At 39.9% G+C, this 22,141-nt stretch overlaps 1 protein-coding gene across 2 annotated transcripts; it reads right to left on the bottom strand.

Annotated features, from left to right (window-relative positions):
• Nucleotides 1-386: 386 nt before the first annotated feature.
• Nucleotides 387-21,491, bottom strand: frem1a (Fras1 related extracellular matrix 1a). Of its 2 annotated transcripts, none has more exons than XM_062445447.1 (36): nt 21,249-21,491; nt 20,206-20,300; nt 19,792-20,102; nt 18,629-18,825; nt 18,147-18,470; nt 17,948-18,056; nt 17,202-17,333; nt 16,276-16,620; nt 15,620-15,762; nt 14,159-14,355; nt 13,973-14,063; nt 13,227-13,394; nt 12,906-13,114; nt 11,665-11,758; nt 11,259-11,511; nt 10,705-10,908; nt 9,193-9,378; nt 8,912-9,108; nt 8,599-8,818; nt 8,326-8,470; nt 8,084-8,229; nt 7,006-7,197; nt 6,550-6,814; nt 5,806-6,223; nt 5,353-5,554; nt 5,123-5,267; nt 4,902-5,031; nt 4,615-4,687; nt 3,839-3,988; nt 3,377-3,585; nt 3,191-3,238; nt 2,934-3,107; nt 2,228-2,359; nt 1,797-1,912; nt 1,538-1,623; nt 387-589 (listed from the first exon to the last, which is right to left on the bottom strand). In XM_062445447.1, exons 1-36 carry the CDS (start codon nt 21,489-21,491, stop codon nt 387-389), a joined length of 6,552 nt encoding a protein of 2,183 aa, XP_062301431.1. The 2 variants fall into 2 exon arrangements, with proteins under 2 accessions (XP_062301431.1, XP_062301430.1); XM_062445446.1 differs by having other exon boundaries at nt 2,922-3,107.
• Nucleotides 21,492-22,141: the final 650 nt, after the last annotated feature.

The following is a 22,141-nucleotide window of genomic DNA, read 5'->3' on the forward strand; positions in this document are numbered from 1 at the left end:
GAAATACAATATCAGATAATATATTTGCAATTAAATTACAATTATAACCAAATGACACAGGGCTTTTGGGGGCCTTCATAGTCTGGGGCCCTAGGGGTAATTTTGCCCAATTGGTAATACAGTCTTGGTTCTGTTTGAAATAAGGAAGACCCTAAATATTTTACATACTTTCAGTGGTTAAGCAGAATAAATGAAGTGTAAACAATGTAACATTTCACGATACTTTTTTGACACAAAAATGGCCACAAAGTTCATTATAAATGAAACGACCAATTAAACACAGTTCCCGCTTATCCTTATTGGAAGGTTGTTTGTTATTGCGGTTTAAAACATCCTGAGGATCAGTCCTGCCTCCCATAACTCATCTGAACACAATGGCACAAATTTCAAGTCTTGACAGAACACATGTAACGATGACCTCTGCCAGCCTTGCAGTCCCTGATCTGCCACTTCGCCCTCTTCCACACCAGGACGCACTTTTTGGCCCCTTTCATCTTGGACCGAGGGGGGGTCTTCCTCCAGTTGGTGTAGCTGATTGGCTCGCCGCCCGCCCACTCCCAGCTTCCTCTGCCCTCTCTATCATTCAGGCCTTACACAACAAGAAAGAAACGTATGAATGAAGAAATTAATAAAAAAAAATAAAAAAATCATCTTTCACCCATGACATCACTTCCAACAAGTTGCACATAAGATATTGTTAATGATGAATGGGATAACAGTTCAGTCTTTTGGCTCACTTGGAATAGATTATTACTATGCATAGAATATAATAATGTAATATAATAATATAGAATGTGCACAGAGGTGATATTTTGCATCTTGGCGCTGATATCATCATTCCTAAAAGGAGTATACCAAACTTTGCACTGCAGGGATTGGGGAGTGATGATAATAACTTCCCCTTTAGGCGAAGGTACACTCAGAGCCTACAGGTGGCAGCATCAGTAACAGCAAGGAACTGCATAGCTTTCAAGTGAGCGGTGTGGTAGCAGGCATGGATCCAATCTATCAGATTAAAACTGGCCCAAATACTGACCTTATTAAGCAAATCTAGTATTAACCAGACATGACTAATTACCATTGAATACGTATACGTCTCTACTCCATTGATTTGCTGAGGTGACGTACTGTAATTTGGATGTGTTAAGCTTCTATCTCCCACTCACCTCTTCCTGCATGTGCTTCACAATAAATACCTTTCAGTGTAGTCTTTTACTATGAAAACCGCAAGGGTTGACAATATCTCGGCAGTCAGCTGATGTTACCAAAGATTTAATCACTGCATTGGGTAAGTTTCGTAATGCAGTTGATGTTTGCCTTGATGTAGTAACATTCAATTTAATGACGTGTTTAACAAAGCATGATAAAGGAAAGCATGTCAGAAACAAAGACTTTCGTCTTCGTAGGCACAAACTAGGAACCGATGTATATTGGCAGAGTGAACCTCTGACACTGTAACATTACACATAACAGTTACTTAAAGATGTTGTAAATCATCTTTAAACCAGAATGCGACAAGTGATTTAAAGATACAAACCTATCCAAAATGGTTTCCTTCCGCTGAAGTCCCACAGCCAGTCCATGTCAACTTTAGAGAGGACGCTTGCTAAACTGCCTTTATATCTGAAATCAAATCAGAGAGAAGCAAACTAGTGTATTCATTTTGAAGGGAGAACTTAAGAAGCATAAAATTCTGATTACATAGTTTCTGTGTGTGACAGACAACTACCCAGAAGCATGTTGTTTGTTCATGCTTGCCCCTTACAATTTCTCTCTAAGTCTGTTTTTTTCTGTACCTCTCCTTGCATGCCCTGCTAGCTGTGTTCCAAGTGGCTTTGCGCTCAGTGCTGAGGATGTAACAGTGGCCACTGTGAAAGGCCCAGCCTTTAGGACATGCCTGAGCGCTCACCATCTGTGTTTTAAGAGGAATACAGCAGAAATGTTGACATTTGTAGGTGAACAATAATGATTTCAGATGAATACTAAGAGGTGTCAAGGAAAGAGAAAGAGTCATTTTAAAGCTTTCCAAATGGGGTGCCACAAGGCTCTATCCTGGGTCAACTACTTTTAAGTCTTGATATGTTACCAGTAGGGATCATAAGGGACTTTCATTATTACGAAGATGACACCCAACTCTATATAGCAGTTTATTCCTGATGACCCGATTCCATTAATTCAAGATAAATTACAAGTATATGATATCTATGTTGTGATGCTTGAATAGAACCTGGTCAGTTGGTGCCCAGGGTTTCCAGGATACACCGTTGCAGTGAAAGAGCTGATTGGTGGTCTGGTTGAAATGTAAGAGACCCATCAGCTCTGGTACACATGGCTTGGGGATGGCGTTATCAGCTGCAACCTATGGGCAATACATATTCACAAGGACATTAATTCAGAGTTGCTTCAACTGGAATGTGATATGTTACCTAGCATTATATGAAGCGCGCCACAATACATTTAGGAGGTAAAAATTATTTGTTGATATCACTTGAGTGGCATGGCAAGACCCTGTTATCCTAAAAGTCTTAGATTGCCAGAAATTTGTGAGTACGACAAATCATACTTCACCATACAAGGCAGCACCACAATTTTCATGCAATTCATATTAAAACCACCCACATCCCCAATTTGTTCAGAAATTTAATTAGCCTGGATTTGTGCTAGTATTTTCCCCTGGTTGGAGAAGCAATAGATTACTCAGAGTTTTGCTAGTGGGAATAATAATGGGCATGTCATCTACAACTTCATCAGTCCACATCGTTATCGGTAATAGCATCAGAAAAAGAAAACAGTAACAAAAATGGCAACAATAGTAATTTTCTATCATTGTAGTGTACAGTGTGAAATAGACTTCTCATTGCTGGAACAACATGGAGCCAATTTTCCAAGACACTGAAAACGACAAGTGACATTGCACTCACATGTCCTTTGACAGGTCCACTTTTTGCAGGGTTTGGGACCTTTCTTTGAGGGCCAGGCTTTGACTTAGTTAGCGCTGCTGATGCTTGTTGCTGTGCGCCCCTGCTAACCACACGGACGTTTGCCTTTCTTCCCTTCCTCGATGGGGTGGTGTCGTCTTCTACTTTCATTTCCGTGATGCCATGATACTGGAATTAAACAGACAACGAAAATTGAGACTTTTCCGACTTTTAGGGCCATGATATAATTAGTATTAGCTGCTTCTGCTTACCGTGTAAACTATGTCTGTCCCATTGTGAAAAACAGATGAAGGTGCAATCTGAAAGCCCAAACACAGTTTCTAAACTAACTGTTTACAGAATTGTTAAGCTCATGAAATGAAGCCACAACAAAAAAGAAAATGGCAGTTATTAAGCATGAAGTCAAATCCTTTGTTGATCTTAAAGCAGGTACTTACAGACTTTGGATTGCCTATAGCTCTGAGTTTCTTTTTTTGGACGCCTACTCCAGGCCTGGAAACACTGTCTCCACGACTCCAAATGACTGCTTCTGTGCCAAGAGGCAGTTTCTCTAGTTTAATGGATCCATGCTGGGGGTACGCCTCGGACCGAATCTCCTTTCCTCCGAGAACTGGAGCCTCCTGATCCTGGTTTAGCCTGCATTGTCCTGTGGTTTTTAAGTTTTAATAGTTATATTAGTGGTTTGAATCAATCACGTGGTGATTAGTTTTGGATCCGAATAACTGGTGCCACCTTGTGGTAAAAACACATTACTGCAACAGAAATACATTACACTGATGGTAAACTTTTTTGTGAATAAACATGTAAAAAAAAAAAAGAGGATACATTTTTACACATACAATTAAAATATGGCAAAGGATCCTTTGGGATTCCAGGAATAAACGGGGGCTCAATTTTACCTCTTCCTGTGTCTCTGATGGTGATTTGAGCTTTGTTGATGCTGCCAATCATTGTGCCTTCTGGAGAGACTAGCAGCACTTCAAACAGTTCCTCAGCCTCCTCGAGGTGATCCAGAATTATCTCAGTTTGCCAGCTTCTCTTTGATACTCCTACATAGAAAGACATATCACAGCTTTTTACACAAGTTGGGGCTGGTCTGGTATGATTGTTTGTAACTCTATATTTAGCAGCGCTGTCTAAATGACTAAGATTACTTTTGGTTGTTTAGCTATAGATGGTTTCAGATAAAGACATTTGGCAATACATTTTATTCTAAGCACACTGGCTACTTTAAAGGCAATGTTAACCATCTCAACAAAACATCACTGGAGTAATAGAACATTTCTCTTTTACTTTACTTAGAGGAGTACTCCAACATTTTAGTATTGCACATCTAAAAAGTTGAACTTCTGAAAAGATTAATTACATAAAGAATGATCTAAATGAGCGCAGCAGAAGCTGAGATATCCAGATTTTTAGTCAATAGTATGGGTTAAACTCCAAAAGCAATGGATCCTACACTTCCTGTAATGCAACTTGATAGCATCTCTGCCTTGAAAGCACCATGCCACAAGTTAATAACACAAACTTTCTGTTACAAATGTGTCTGTCTCTTGAGCCCAAGACATTATACAACAGTTTTTTCAGGCTGAGAATAAAGTGATCTTCATGCGTAAAATGAGTTCCTTTAATTTAAAAAGCATAATTCAAGGTGTCTATATTAATGAGAATATACCTGGATCAAACTGGATAAGGGAAGAAGGGCTTATGAGAAAATCTTTTCCTGCAGTTGCAGTCAGCTCCTTTACCTATGATAAAGAAACATGATGGAGAAAAAGGTCTTTAAATAAACTGTAATAAATATAGGAAAATTGAACTATGATAACTGTCAAAATTGCAGTCCAGGGCCTGTATAAATCTTAATGGAAGTATTTTATTGCTACATCAACTCTCCAAACAGATGTACATATAAACTGAATTTGTAATGACCCTTCACTGTCAACAACAACACTGCTTCCAGACCTTGACAGTGATATATGAAGACTCTGCCAAGTTTCCCCTCCGAATGATGTCCATTGAGAAAGCTCTCCGCTCCTCACACACGGAGTACTGAGGCTGAGACAGCTCTACACTGGACCAGCTCAGTTCAAGTCTGCAACAACGAGGTCAACAACAGTGAAGCCCTAACTGTTAAATCAAGATGTCTTTAAAAAAAAAATCAGAGTATCATTGTTTCTTCTTACATATGAGAGGGCCCAGCATTCCCTAGAGGATCAGACACTCTGAACTCCAGGCTATCTGACAGAGACTCCCTGTCTGGATTGATGATATAGACAATAATTCTCTTATTCAGCTCCATCTGAGAGAAACACTGTGGTACAAATCCACCTGTAAGAGCAAAAAAAAAAAACGATTTAGTTTTTCAATCTAAATTAAGCTGTTACCAACTAAAAACAAAAATTCATTTCCTGACCTGTAGTGATATTTTCTAGGTAACTGAAGTAGGGCTGGCGAATGATGCAGAATATCAGCTCTTCTTCTTTGCTATGGCTGTCTTGGGCCCTCAGCTCCCGAGATGACAAAAAGATCCCATATCGTCCATTGTCTAAAAGCTCTGCCTTCCAAAGAGGGAGCAGCTTCACAACATCAGGAGACGACCTATCCAAAGGTTTGATCTGAAATTACACACAGCTTGTAAATACAGGTTAACAAGAATATCATAGAAAATGTAACCTCTGTGAATATTGTCAAATGTTATTAAAAAAAGTTCTTATGCACAAAAGGCAGCTAAAGGAAATGGGAAAACCAGAGATGCTGACAGACAGTTGGGTCCTCCTGTAACTTTCAGACATATTAGCATTATGTTATGACTGTGAACTATTGAGTTGTGACACTACAAAGCCAAAGTACACTTTTTATTACTTACCTGAATAGTGAAGAACACAGGTTCTGTATGTAACCGCCCTTCAAGCAGGAAGCCCCGGTTGGTGCTGTCACAGGCAGTGAAGCCAAACCGGTCAATCTGTGACGGCCCCCCATCATGTTTATATGTTACCTCTAGCTCCTGTATATCTCTCTGGGTGAAGTTTGAGCCAACAGTCAGTGTGGTTCCACCTAAAACTAGCCTGCCATACTGTGGCGGCTGCAGAAGGACAAAGGTCAGGGCGTTGGGGGGAGTGTCAGGGTCAGACATGGCCAGGCAGTCAGGACCTAGCATCATAGAGGATCCTTGTGGAACTGTAAGGCCTTTGTTGGAGGTCAAAGATGGCAAAATGCGATCCACCATTTCCACTGCAATCTCAAAGGTTCCATTTCGGCTAGTCTTACCGTTACTAACAACAAACCTGTGAAAACACACACAAGATTGGATTGGATAACGGAAAAATGTGGCACCAAAACATCTGAAAATGTATGGAAGCATTTTGGATTCAAGGACATTAATGGATAAAACATTGATAAAGTAGAGGTTTTTTGTCCCCTACCTTGGCAACCGTATACCATTTAACTCTGGAGATGTTGATGGAAAACTAAAATAATTAACAATAGTTTGACCTCCTTAAGTGTCATCATGTTTACATCATGCAAAATCAGATGTTCTCAAATATTAAGCCCTGTTCTGGTGGCAGTATTTTCAGTCTTTACAGAGCAAGTTGTGGGCTTCTAGACTCACTGAAAGGTTTCTGTGGGTGTGCTGGCTCGGTTGTCGTGCACATAAGCCACAATGTTGGCTGCTATGTCCATCTGGCTGAAGGTAGAGATGGTCAGTCCAGGATGTTTGATGTACTCAATGTGTCCATGAGCAGGCGGGTTGGTGATAACATACAGAAGCTCCTCAGATTTGTCCGTGCTGTCTGTGGCTAACAGCACATCTGTGGTGAGAACCACACGATCGCCACGGTTGACATTCACTGGTTTCACAAAGATGGCGATATTTCCTGTAAAAAGCGGTGGACACATTAAAAATAGAGCCATAAAAGTATGAAAGTATGAAAGTATGAAGTCACACTGGGCAAAAGGAACAGAAACACGTTCGACACATGGAGCCAGTCAGTCACAAGCATATCACAAGAAGCCAATTGTATTCATACCTATGTCTAATGAAGAATTTAAGACTGAATTCCAATACCTTTTTCTAGATCTTTGACGGAGATGTGGAAGTGCTGTGGGGGTGATTGATTCTTTCCATCCAGCAAGTAGAAGACAAAGAATTCCTGTGTTTTAGCACTGTGCAGGTCTGTGTGCATGTAGCGCAGAAGGTTCATATCCACCATTTCCTGGGTGCAGTTAGTCCCAGCTGTCAACGTCACCCAGTCCTGACCTATCTGAGACAGGATCAGTCACAGTTAGGAGCATTTATAACTCTTTGGGATGGAATAGAGATGTGGCAGTATACTAGTTTTACTATTCCATTCTGATAGGTAGCAATTAGGCAACAATTTCTATTACCATTATTACAATGATTATCATATTTTCACAGGGCACCATGAGCATAGAATGATGCTATTGCCTTTATCAGCAGTTTGATTTTGTTAAGCCACAGGAGACCCCCTTTCTACTGATCGAACAGAACAACCACAGAAGACCAGAGAACCAGGCTTCTGACTGTCTTGACTCTAGCTAGCTGTAGACATCACTTAGCATGCAAAGTATTAATGCAAACAGTAACCAGTCAATTTACTGAAGCTTGGCTAGCTTAAGAGTGTTAAGTCCCCCTAAAAGCAAGCTGCATTTTAAGTAATCGAGAAAGGGGAAACTCGATGCCTAGATAGCAGGCATCATGTTCTTCCTCACTGGTCAGCTTCAGCTCTATCCAATGTATGTGTTAGTACATGCCAAGATGGTGCATAGATGGGCAGTCAGTCCTGGTGGCTAGTAAGTAAATAATGCTGCTTGCTCTATTGTTATTATGGTCTATGGGATTTTACAAAGGTTCTGTGTTTTAAAAGTGATTGCAACTACATGTAGCTAACAGAGACTGGCTATCTGACCACATTTTACCACTATCTGTCTGTGAATATCTGTATAGAATTTGGTGCTTATCCATCAAGCAGATTTTACTGAAAGACTGATAAATCTGATCTGCGGGTGGTGCTAAAGGAAAAGCCAGAGGATCATCCTTTGAGGACTAGACAGACAGACCAGCATTGCGATCCCTACAGCCATGCTGCCAAGTGCCAACATTGCTAAAATGTACAGCATTGCACCAACCTTCAGTTGCAGTAGCCCTTGGGTAGGAACACTCTCAAATATGTACATGACCTTTGCAGAGGGAGAATCATTGTCCTGTGCAAAGAGTGTAACACTGGATATAACCCTGGTCTCTCCTGGCTCCACCTCCAGTCCATTATTCCTGAAGGACAGAACAATGAGACAATTTCACTTGCTTTCCCACGATCATGTGCTGACTTATTTTAAACGGGAAGTGTAATGAAGATTTTAGTCTCACCTTATGACATGAGGCTTCTCATCATTAACTGATTGGACTTTAACCATCACTTGTTTGTTGAGTTGGTGTCTGCCATCAGTTAACTGGATGGTAAAACTGTCGTCCATATTCTCGGAGTCATCATGCATATACATCACAGTGTTACCTGCAAGCCAATTAAAAGACAGGCAGTAATTCGTAAGCTTTCTCATAGGGCAATAATTCAGCATTAGCCCTAAGAAGACCTACTCTGCATTTTCAGTGCTGTGTGAAGTTTTAACATGCATTAAGTACCATTTATAAGATCTGTCATTGTAAAATCGACCACCGTGGATTGAAGGCTGGCCTCCTGGTGCTTGTAGACTTGAGCTTGTGGCTGACCACTGCTGTGGTGGATGATACTGCCATGCTGAGGGGGTTTAACCACACTGAAGACCAGGATATTCTTGGGGACATCCAGATCCATTGCATGCAAGACTGAAGAGTCTAGCTGCTTCATTTCTCCTTCTTTTACCTCATCACACAGGAAAATAAGTCAATAAATGTTGTGGACAAAATCTCTTGAGAATGTTTGGTCTTTAGTTGTGAGACTGAACATAAAACATACTGTGATATTTCGAGCAATGAACTCTGGGATCTCATCATTTGTTGGGCTGATTATAACGTAGAAGGGCACATGGGCCGAGCTGTGTTTGCCATCTGATATGCAGAGCATGAACTGGTCAGTCGTTGGCTCCATCCTCTGGTGTCTGGACTGTACGTAATTGACATGACTGTCAATGATGTCTTTGTATGAAAAGGAGGCTGAGAAAAAGGAGGTAAGAAAGACAAACATTTGACTTTTTCTGATTTCCCCTGTCTGATGATGAAATATATCATAATGCTTACCTATGCTTATGCCCATGTTGCTTTTCTCAAAGCCAGGACTGGGCAGGACGTTTTCAATGTAGCCAAACTGGGGAGGAGAAATCAGACTGACCACCAGCTTCTCCAGGACGGTGTCCATGTCAGAGGCCTTTAAGTGAGACACTGTTATTGGTGCAGTCCCACCTTCATCCACCACAAAGATGTCTCCTACCAACAGGAAAGAACCAATCATTCTTATGATGAAATTCCTGCAACCAATCAAATTATTAAACATATAGCAGGTCAAATTTATGCATACTTACATTTTTAATTTAAGTATGTTCTGTTCAAATAAAATTAATATGTACCTTTCAAGTCATGCATTTCAGTTCAACTTAATCAGCTGTGTATGTGTCCAAACTATTTAGTTATTGTGGATAAGAAAAGCTAGTTATTTCTTGTTCTTTTTTGGTCCTAGTAGAGCTAACTGTAAAATGATTTAACTTTGGAATAAAACAAAATAATAACTTCAACCAAACTATGTACCTATTTCGATTTGTACTATTTTATATTCAATATTCATCTTCAAATCAAAACAGCAACATGGCCTAGTTGAAATATGTCAAAACTACTGACTACTCTTTAAATAATTTGGATGTAAATTCATATGCTTTACATAAATGTACATAAATGTAATTTGCTTTGTTCATTAAAAAGAAGCATGATGTTTGTTGTAAATGAAACAGGGGTGTTGGACACGGGGGTGTCCATGCTAGTCACTGTGAAGGGATGGTGTGGTTTAAAAAAAAAAAAAGAAGGCAACTACTGTGCTAACACACCACTTGTATGGCAGAAAAATTAACTTGTCATAGCAGTAAAAGCACAGGTGTAACTAATAGCAATAACAATGGCTCCATTGTGCCTCCCCCATTAGTGTCTTGCCAATCAATGCCAGTGAGTAATATACCAGGGGCCTGAGAACAGAAGCACTTGAAGGATTTAGTGGCATCTAGTGGAGAGGTTGCAGATAGCAACCAACTGAACACATATCTCCTCACCCTCCTTTGAAGCATGTAGGGGAACCTACAAACTTGTAAAAAAACATGAAAGGCCATCTCTAGAGCCAGCGTACGGTTTGCTCCCCCAGGCAATGTCAGAAACATGGATGGCTCCGTGGAAGAGGACTCGTTTTCTATGTAGGTATAAATATACATTAATATTATATTCAATTTTTGCAAGTCTGTTCAGCTAGATGGCACTAAATTCTACACACTGCACCTTTAGATGGTTTGCAGCTACAATTAGGGTGCAAATTGACAGCAATGCTAACAAAAGAGAGTGTGAAATGTCAATCAGTGACGGTCTGTACAACCTGAGAAGAGGTCTAACCAAGCACAATAAGTGAAAATGTCTGTGTCGGTGGAGCCTATACAATTAAAGTATTTATTTTCTTTGATACAACGTGGTGTTATTTACTTTTTTGCATTTGTAAGTCAAATTAGACGTCAAAGCTGGCTCTCTGGACACCATACAAGTAACATAGAAATGGCCCACCTGTTGTAAGTGAGGGTGGCTGGCTGTCTACTGGAAACACTGTGATCTGGAGGTCATACAAAGGAAGACTGTCACGTAGCCGAGTCGTGCCTCTGGTCCTGACAGGATTTCCTCCACCACAGCATAGAGCAGAGCTTTCTGTTTCTCCGTCGGAAATGACGAAAGTAATGGTGTCATGTCGAGGAGTGAGTCCAATCTCCAGTCCTGAAACCACGATCAAAAAAACATAGGAAACACTTTCACACACAGTGCCTAATTATTAATCTCCAAAAGGTACGTTAGTGAAATGTCCCGGTTGCTTAAATAATGTACAGCTCCAAGTAATGACAAGCAATGATATCATGACATAATGTTAATTAGTAGGCTCTGCTCCATTTTCATGGCAATAACTACCAGTACTACCAAAATTACTCTTTCAGACATTCAATATTGTTTCTATTTTTACTATGTGGTTATATGTACCTGAACAAAGTATACAATGAGATGCTAGTTAGGGAATAAAATGTACTTAATTGGTCCTTTGTATGGGTTTAACCCCACCCTCCACTGCTTACCTGTGTGTTTGTAGCTGATAATCCCTGCAGTGATGTCTGCCTGGATGAAGCGATCGATGATAACACCATTTCGGTGCACCACACCATGATACGGTTGCCTGGCAATCAGGAAGGCGAGGCTGCTGTTGTCACTGTCTGCATCAGTAGCATAGATATACTCAGCTGTGATGACTATTTCCTCTCCCTCCAAACAGCTGAGGACCGGTTTCAAACCAACGACTAGAACTGGGACCTCATCATTGATGGGGTTCACCTGGAGACAACAATCAAGGCACTGTGTTTCACACAAGTGTACAGCTTTGTTACAACAATCAATGGTTTAATTTCCATACTGCATACACATGTATAAAGCCAAGGTTGTCAATTTCTAAAGAAATGTTTTGTTTTCTCAAACGAGAGAAATTACCTTCACATTAAGAACAAAACTGACTGAATTAGTGCCATCTGTTGCTGTGAATTCAATCTTGTCCTCCAAAGTTTCGGAATTGTCATGATTGTATCTGTAAAAAAACAGACAAAATAAAGAGTTTCTAAGTCATGAATTAAAGTCTCAAGACATCTAACCTGAATTTAAATCAGACAATTAACATAAATGATTCTTACAAGCTTTGGCATCTGATTACACAGGTATCTCCCACCATTTATCCTTAAAATCACTTCAAACAGCTACTGGTGACACCTCACAAATATCTGGATTTGGCAGGTATGCTTATCTAGATTAGAGTGATGTGGTGTTTTTCCCGCCTGGGTATTGTTTATAAAAGCTAGTAACTTTTTAAATTCTAGGACATGAGTTTACATCAAGTAATATTCCTTCTTTAAGTAAGTTTGTTTCTGACATACAAAAAGATGCAATAATACCAGCGCAAAAATATGAATTATTTCTTTAAAAAAAAAAAAAATGTTTTGGGCATTTTTGTCTTCTTGTCTTATTTCATGGTAGATGGCATAGAGGCTGACAGGATAAAGGAAGAGAGAGATTATGTGGCATGCCAGGTAACCACTCAGCTACCAAGGCGCTACTAAAAATATGAATTATTTCTTAAAATGTTGTTCTGTTGCCTATTTACACATCCAAATGACGCAGAGCAACATCGGTTGCAGTTACTTAATTCTCCGCCAAAAAAAAACAAATTCCAATATTCACTCAACTTTCAACTTTGTGTCCACCAAATCCTGAATAAAACATCTGGGTCTGTAACTACCCAAAAGTTCAACTTAGCTGGCTGCTAATTCTGGATAGGAAGTACACAATAAATATATCAGCTAGCCAGTGTTGGACTTGAACATTAGTTAGGTGGAGAGAAACATTTCTCCAAAGAGATACTCATGCTGATCTGTGTGTGTTGGATGTCTAAGTATGCCGTTGATTGCTAGCACATTAGCCATAACAACCTTATAACTTGATGATATGTTAGGGTTGTGTCTTTTTCTGCCCTCTAGTGGTCAAGAATCACTCAATGCAACTTTGAGCCACTACAACTGTCCTACTAACAAACTGGGCAGCTGTGACAGTTGTGACAGACCAAACAGAAGTTGAACACCACCCTTTGTTGTGACAGTTGACATTACAGCTTGGCCCTTGCATCATATTAAGAGTTTCAGTTTTAGATGACAGAAAGAAATGAATGAACCAGGATGTCTGACCTAACTTTAAGGCTTTTCAAGTCATGCACAGTGAAAGCCTGGCCTGGTTTTAGTGGGAAGCCGCCAAGCTGCAGAGCACCATGATGGGGTTCCCTCTGAAGCTCCACCTTTAGGGATTCTTCCATGGAGTCCACATCTGACAGCAGCAAGTGTTCAGGGCTCAGCCAGCACTCCCCTCCTTCATCTACTGTAAGTGGGTTTGTGATGACCTGAAACACATATTACACATGCACTAAATGTGATTAAGAGTGTTATTATTGTCTTTTATATATATTTAAAATGTTAACATTGGAGGCATGGTGGCCTGCCACTGTTCTGTACCTGTGGGGGCTGGTTGTCCACTGGCACCACAGTGATGTTAAAGCAGATCCCTGTGATTGTTTTGCCAAGGTTGTTGGTTACAGACAGAACAAACTGGATATACTGGGGGTAAGGACCGATATCCATGATTGGGGGCATGTAAGCTACTTTCATGAAGTTCACTGCATGCTGGAATCAAGAAAAGATGAAAAAAAGTTATAAGCTTTAAGCAAATAGATTCAGGTCTTCCTTGCAGCAGCCAGACTAATCTTCAGAAGCATCGAGGACAGAGTCTAATAGAGCTATTGCTCCACTGCCCACTGCCTCATTGGACCCCTGGAGTTCAACTTGATGGAAATTCACTCAACTTGACATATTTCAGCATATTCAATTTCCAAGGACAATGTGAAACCCCAGGATGATATAAATGGACTTCCAATTTTAAAAAGACTTTATTATAGTTGTATTTCTCTTTCATCTGTATTTGTGTGTACACTATAAATAGTAAAAGAATATTTTCTACAACATTGAACTATTCTATGATAATAAAGTATTGAGTGATTATCATTAAAGATTTGTAAATCTTTTTTTCATGTTCTTCGGGTTTCTTGAAGTTTCATAGTTGGTTAAATTGATCAAATTAAAAGTCAGACTTTTAGCTCATTTGGTGCTTAAAAAGGATACCATGCATGTGGAGTAAGAACAGTTGATTAAGTGATAAACAAAGACAAAATGAATGGATAGAAAGTTAAAATTAAAGGAATTACCTGTGTGAAGAGCCTCAACACTGGTGCATTGGAGTCTTTGGTGAATTTGGGTATACTGTCCACCAGGAACAACCTCCCTGCATCAGGACTGCTGCTCATCGACACAACAACACGTGGTTCAGACAGAATGCTTTTCCATTGTTTGGCGTCCAGTGTGTTTGTGACTGAAGGCGAGGACGCACTAACCTGTGAGGTCCAGTGTAGAAAGGTGGAGTGGTAACTGTGAATGTAAGCTCGCTGTCTGGTGACTCCTGGTCCACAAAGTGAAGCTGCTGCCGTGTTATATGAACCACATCTGTTTCTTTGATCACAAGACACCGGCTGGCACCAGGAACCTCTTTAGGAGGTTGGTCTGGTACAGGTTCTATGTGTACCATCACCACCTGCACAACAAAGAAATCATCACTGATCACTGAATCAAATATCAAGTACACATTTGTGTTGCATTGCAAAAATAAGTTTCTGGTAACCTGGTCATAGATTAAGATAAGTTATAAAACAAGACCATTTCTGATTTCCATGTTATTTGGTGCAGAAATTCCTGGTTCCTTGAGGATGAATCCCAATGACATTGGTGGTCCCGTAAGATTGACAGTTTGTTTTAGTGAACAACAACAATTGGATAGCTTGCCACAGAGTTTGGTACAGCTTCAACAAGCTTCAACTTCACAAGCTTCAAACCCTTCAGGCAGTCCGAAGATTTACACATCGCCCTGGCTTTATTGTCTGAATATATAGTAATAATAATGACACAACCAGACAGATGTTACATTTATATCTTCTTTGGGATTTTTGTTTTACCAGTTGATTTCATGATTTCCTTACAGGGAGAACACAAACTATTATGGCTGATGGTGCTGAAACAATCTCTCTTGCCATCAGTAATGGCATGCCACAGGGATCTATTCTTGGCTCACTACTATAAAAACCACACATAACCCACATTATTCTTCCTATTTAGAGTGGAAAGCAAACTTGGCTATCTGTATAGAATGAAAGGATGTTTGTCTTTCTTAAACTATAAAAATATTTTCAATAATCAATTTTTATGTTTGTGCTTGAATACAGAGATGTTTTATACTGTTATGCTGCTACATCATCACTCCGCTGTGTATCACAATGCATTATGCTTATCACTTATTGGATAGCTTGCCACAGAGTTTGGTACAGACATTGAGAGTTCCTTCGAGGAGGAAACCTAAAGATGTTGTTGATCCTGATTTTTCATCACCACCAGCAGGTCCAAATGTTCAGTGACTCCTAATGACTTTGGTGATCCTTTAAATGTTCCTCTAGCCCCACTATAAGGTTGTCATTTATGGTTTTAGGTGGAATGTCTTGACATCTATTGAAAGGATTACCGTGACATTTGGTACAGACATTCATATTCCCCACAGGAAGTGTAATAAGTTTGTTGATCCCTTAACTTTCCATCTTGTGTCATCATTAGGTACTTTGGTTTATGACCAAATACCTGCACAACTAATGACATTCTATTAGCCTCAGCTATACTCTGTATTTAGTGCTAATTAGCTAATATTGGCATGTTAAGATGCTAATCTAGACTGGTGTGCATGGCAAAAAATGATCGCCCTCATAATTTCCTTTATTAATTTACTAAATAACAGATGTGTTAATGTTACCCACTTGAGGCTCTGACAGGTTGGGGGGGTCATGGAAATCAGACAGCACCACCTCGAAGGAATCATCAAACACTTCATTTCCGAGGTGTCGATAGTAAACCATGGACTGGGATAGGTCCTTCTGCAGAAAGTGGCTAACAGGGTAACCTGGATTAAAAAAAACAACAGACACATGAAATATGTTCATAGTTAAAATGTTTTAATGAGACAATGAAGCACATGAAGTACGGTCTTATGGATGTGTATGGTCCTACAGAGGCCTTTCTGTTCAAATCAGGTCTTTTGGTGTTCTTTGTGGATTTAGCTTGGATGTTCTGATCTTCCAAAATATGTCTGTTTATTGATTGATATAATTGATATTTTTTATATTATCAATGGATCATTTAAATGTAATGTGAAAGCCGAGTTGTTTCACTCAGCTCAGTGGAACTCTTTATCCTCTTTCAGCTCATTATGTTGGTTTTACAGACCACAGCTTACTGCTAAGCTGGTTTGAATGAAATGAGTTTCTTTTCAATTAAGGATATGCAGTATTTGTGCAGTATTTCCTACGCTTTAAAAACTGGTTTTAGACATGCTAGAGTCTTGTAGAGGGCATTTATGAGCTTGCTATATACAGCATAGTAAACTAAATGAATAATATTATGTGCTTCTCCTGACCTGTAAGTCCTGCTCCTGGCATCTTCATCACCTCTCCTGCCTGCGGGGGGCGGGTGATGTTAAATAGGATGTAGTCATCGCTGGAGTCCATGTCTGAAGCTTGGAGGGTGGAACCTCTAAGCAGAGCCATCTGGCCCTCTGACACCTCCAGCAACATGTTGGTGATGAGGAAAGGAGGGCTGTCATCCTTTGGGAGGACCTTGATAGGGAACTTGTGACGAGTCTGATGGGGGCCGTCGGTGATGCGAAAGATGATGAAATCTTTGGTAGAGTCACTGTCGTCATGGTGATAGCGAACCACGCCGGCTTTGATGTCACTGACAGTGCACATGAAGCCCTTCCCACCTGGAGATTGCACCAAACAACATCAGCTGGTAGATACAGTTCATTATATTTTACATCAATATTGTATTACCAACAAATTACAATAACTGTAATACTGTTATGGGTTAACTGAAACTAATTAGACCATGATGGAGATGATTGATAACCCCTACATAATACCAGTGGTACCACATTTCCAATAAACCCAGTTTCAAATAGTAAAGAATTTATGTTTCACACTAAATGTGTCCTGATGGTGTCCAGTGTGAAAGAGTATAAATGCTGCCACAGCCCATTAATCTTACCATCAGTACCTGCCTCATAACTGACTTTAAACTATGTCTCTTTTGCACAGTTTATACAGAGCAGAGTGGATGGTGAAACATATCTAAAATTGTTCAGCCCTAGTCGCTGTTGTCTTGTTGAAATTAAAACAGCCCAGGTGCCCTGTGATACACCAGCTTATAATGGAATAACATATCTGGCAGACAGGTTTTAACATTTAAGTTATATAGTAAATCTTAAATTAAATTCTAAAGCTGTAGTAGAAGCGGACAGACGTAATTATGAATGTGCCCACTGGCAGCTGTTGTGTCCTGTACCTCTGACAGTCAGCCGTCCATGCTGCAGCCCGTCCACAGTTATGATACGGACGGCATTCAGGTTGTCGTTGTCCACAATCTGGAGCTGCTCCCATGTTATTGGACGGGACTGACCTTCTAACAGGCTGAGACCTGTAAGACAAATTGTTCATAGAAAAACTGCACTTAGTTATGTAAACTTTACATAGCAAGCATCTTTCTGAAGGACAATAAAAAGATCAGAGTCAGAAGCTCTATTGCTGGAGAGTCCAGCTTTCTTACTAACTGCTGCTATGGAGGCAGTTTGAACTTGCACTCCTGTACAAGGATGATTCTGTCAATATGAGCCTATTTGGTGTAACCCAGCTTTTGGATTTAAGCTACTAAAATGGCTAGAATTGCCTTTTGGGGGGGCAAAAGAACTCATGCTAGATGTTAAAAATCCTTTACCAGCATTTTGGAACAAAGCATGTAGTGTACAGGGGGCCTGTCAAAGCTGTTTTACTGAAAATAGCTGACTAGAGAGAGAGTGCTGGGATTGAATCATACAGTTCATGTGTTATAAAACCAAAACACTGAGGTAAAGGAGGCTTAAAAACTGCTTGGTTAGGTGATACTTCTCCGTGGCTTTGTTGCTTCAAGCAACCCCTTTCACATTACATGTAATCATTTGATCAACTGTTAAAATCAAAAAATCTATATTTTTATATTACATTTAAACTAAAATAGCTTTGAAACAATGTGCATGTGTGATAATGCTAACATACCCATGTTCCAGGACACTCTGGGAGCATTGGTGTCTGCATTCCTTACAGACATGTGAACAGTTATTGGTGGGCTCTTCTCAAAGACAAAATCATGAACCTCAAATTCCACCTGTATGAAAAGATAAGAATTTTCAAGGTCCACTGATTAAGCCAAAGTGATTGTCTTATACTAGATAATGTTCAAGAAAGTGAACAATACCTCGTAATTCCTGCGTTGGGTATGTGAGGAGTTTGGAGGTTGATACCCAATGAGCATGTCATTGAGATCCAGCCATGTGAAGGAGGAGATTGGGCGAGTGTGATCGGTCAGATGTGTGATAAAGCCGTCAGCGGGAGGTTTGGTGATGTTAAAAACCAAATGCTGTTTGGGAGTTTCCTCATCTTCAGCATCTAGTGTAGCAGTGGAGAGTGGAGTGAGGATGAATTGGTCAACCTCCAGGATAAACATGGACATGAAGGATGGTTTGGGAGGCTGGTTGGGCAGTGCACCAATGACCCGCACTGGAATCCAGGCTTGTTCAGTCTACACAGCAGTGCAATAAGAAAATGTTGTTAGCAAGTTGACCAAACGGCCATTTCTGAGGGATAGTTTTGATCTTGATAGTACTGAAACATCACAGTGCTGAAACAGGCCATAAGGAATGAAGAAATACAACATTTATAACAGTAGTTTAAAATGACCTGATATATGCTGCCGCTCCTGGTATCCTTGAGGTCCAGTCTGATTGCAATGTAGTCTATGTCTGGAGATGGAGGGTCAATGTGCTGATATTTCAGCCCCATCATCAGGAAGTCATCACAAGAAATTTTGGTGAACTTCACAAGCTTCAAACCCTTCAGGCAGTCCGAAGATTTACACATCGCCCTGGCTTTATTGTCTGAATAATGACACAACCAGACAGATGTTACATTTATATCTTCTTTGGGATTTTTGTTTTACCAGTTGATTTCATGATTTCCTTACAGGGAGAACACAAACTATTATGGCTGATGGTGCTGAAACAATCTCTCTTGCCATCAGTAATGGCATGCCACAGGGATCTATTCTTGGCTCACTACTATAAAAACCACACATAACCCAGATTATTCTTCCTATTTAGTCCTATATTTGTTTTTTGCAGATGATGCAGTTATATCTGCCTTTGATTCTACGTCAACCCAGGCACTTTCTCATCTATAGTCTGCTTTTGCTGCTTTCCAGTTTCCACTTCTTAATGATAGACTTTTGGATGCAGAAAAGACGAGGTACATGGTATTATCTGCAATCTCTGATTATCTTGTATTTAAAATCCATTTCACTATTACTGAGTCACGCAAATACTCAAATAAGTGAGAGTGGCATATACAGTGGAAAAAAAACTTGGCTATCTGTATAGAATGAAAGGCTGTTTGTCTTTCTTAAACTGTAAAAATATTTTCAATTATCAATTTTTATGTTTGTTCTTGAATACAGAGATGTTTTATACTGTTATGCTGCTACATCATCACTCCGCTGTGTATCACAGTGCATTATGCTTATCACGAACAACTCATTTTGTCCTCATCATTGTTATCTGTATAACAAAGGTGGATGAATTTACTAGCTGTTCTCAGGTCTCTTGAAAAACACATTTTTATCTCAATGAGACTGACTGATGATTAAAAAAAGGACCCTGTAATAAAGAGATTGTTTGTAAAGATGACCTCCAAGTGAATCTGGTGATGCTATATGCTATAACTAGATAACATTTGAAAAGTTATGACCTGGTGCTCTTAAAGGTAGTATAGTAAAAAGACCCTTCATCTGCCCTAGAGATGAAGGATTTGCAATCCTCAGTAGTCAGACATGCAGATTCACAGGTTACCGAGTTGTTGACGTAAGTGGATGAAGCTCTCTGGCTCGTCCCCTCTCGTGGTGGCTTTCTCTGGCTCTCCAGTGACCAGTTGGCCATGAGCCGGCAGGTGGGTGTCATGACTACTCAAATGGATGCTACATTCCAGGCTAGACTTCTTCTCATAGCGGAAGGACACCACGTTGCCATCCACAGCATCGGAGAAGCCGTAGAATTCAGGAACCTCCAGGGATTTGGGCCCCAGCTTTATGATACTACAATCAGGTTCCATAACGTCCACGTGGAGAGCAAACACCTCCATGTATGTCTCTGTCTCAGTAAACCTGGTCAAAAACACAAGATCATCATGCAGCCACAAGAGCAGGAACAGAAAAGAATCAAAGTAAATGTATTTCCCATTTTCCCATCCATATCTGGGTGATGTACCTGTAAAGTCGAAGCAGGACATTGTCCTCCTTTAACAATGGACAGCCGTTATGGACATATTTGATCTCATCAGCCAGATAGTGGCAGTCAAATACCTGAAAAAAAGAAAGAAAGCAAATTATTAAAAAATCAAGTGACTTAGGACTGCAGTACATAGAAACACCTGTACAAAAAGTTCAACTGTCACTTTTACAGAATAGCAGCCATTGTAGAATTTACTGACAATTTCAGAATAATGGTGACTGTTAATGTGACAGAAGCAGAAGTAAGAAAGAAAGTCATAAAATAATCATTTATTAGTGAACTAGTGAAGAATAAATCATTCAAAATAATGTGGGCCAACTTATAGCAAAGTGAATGTTTCAGTTTCAATCCTTAACATTCGAATGCAACTCTAAACATAAAAGTGACTCATTTGGGACAGTCAACAGTTGACTGTATCCGTCAACACCGAGTCATTAGAGAGGAGACGAGCAGTCTACCTGGAAAACAAAGGAAGAAGTATAAAGAGGTCCCACTGCGGTCTCTTCAGCAAAATACCTCTTTTTGGAACATGACATCAAGGCTGCTCAACACATGGAAACATACAGGTGTGTGTAGGATCAAAGGCAAAGACAAGTAAAGGCTTTTCAAGCTTAGCCAATGCTTTAGTGTTCAGAGGCCTGAACTCAGTCAGATAAAGTGCTATGTTGTTTTTGAATGTGTGAACCTCAGATTACAGTAAAACTAAGGTTAATCATTTATACTTGAAAGATCTCAGGGTTAACTTTTTCAACATTTTAACATTTTCTGTTCACTATATGTTTTCCCTATGACATAATTCTATTTTTTTCCAGCAATTACATTTCCACCAACATATAGCTAGCAAAGCACATCATTACCTCAACGCTAAAGATATAATATATAGTTTCCTACATGTTAACCGTCAACCAGTGTTATGGAAGTGTAATGCATGCCTTCAAACTATACTACTTGGTTTTATTATAGATGGTAAACTGCCTGGAACACACAGGGGGTTTTCGTTTGAGGATTTTTTCCATTACCTGAGGCATGAGTTTTCCCACTCGTTGAGTAATGGGCTCGTTTAACACCACCTCCACCTTGCATGCATCCTTTTGACGGGGAATATGAAACTGAAGGTCACCATCCTGGAGGTAGGCCGATTGACCCCGTTTCACCTTTAAACCCTTATTGACTTTCACAAGGGAACCGTGTGATGAGGAGGTCACTCCCGACAGGAGCGACGGAAGCAACATCCAAACCAGTGTTTGACCCGGTGAACCCATCTCTGTCAGTCACAAGCCGATGTTGCGTTGCGTGTTTAAAGACTTCTAAGGATTTTTTTGGATCGCTTTCCGACACAAGCTTCAATAGGACAGTTTAAACTGAAGATAGCCTTTTCTCTGGAGGAGCTGCATTTTCCTGTTGTGATTCGATGACTGAGTTTTTTTTACCAGTTCACCAACACAGTTTCACCACAGGATCTGTCAGGAGCTGTGAAAGAAATGAGAAGGGTTTAAGACTGGCATTTTGTATAATTACATGTCTATTGTTAATGATGCCTTTAACATACTATATGGTAGTCCTGAAGTGAAAAACACATCTCACAAAACAAATGTGAAAATCCATAACACAATAATAATCATTGACAAAAAGTTACCAATTCATGAGCGGACTTCATCATTGTTAAAGATTGTGAAACTGGAAAATGTGAAAATCACAACCGAATGTCAACAGCCTACCAAGAGGTTTCCATATTGCTATACATAAAATTAGTGATCATTAACCATCCAAATCAAAGACTGCAAAAACAGCAATTTGTACTTTCAGGGTATTCATATCATAACTTGGAAGTTTCATATCTGTGAAGACGCAGGCAGAACCTCAAGTAGAAGCATGAATGAGAACCAATATAAGCACACCCTCATAAACAGGA

Source organism: Scomber scombrus, chromosome 23 (genome assembly GCF_963691925.1).
Source record: "Scomber scombrus chromosome 23, fScoSco1.1, whole genome shotgun sequence".
Taxonomy (NCBI): Eukaryota; Metazoa; Chordata; class Actinopteri; order Scombriformes; family Scombridae; genus Scomber; species Scomber scombrus.

Coding starts and splice junctions, on each gene's coding strand:
- frem1a (XM_062445446.1), bottom strand. CDS start 21,491: ATGGGTTCACCGGGTCAAACACTGGTTTGGATGTTGCTTCCGTCGCTC. Junction 8,819..8,911: donor TCATTGCTCGAAATATCACA/GTATGTTTTATG, acceptor CTGTGTGATGAG/GTAAAAGAAGGAGAAATGAA. Junction 590..1,537: donor AAGGAAACCATTTTGGATAG/GTTTGTATCTTT, acceptor TTGTTGTGTAAG/GCCTGAATGATAGAGAGGGC.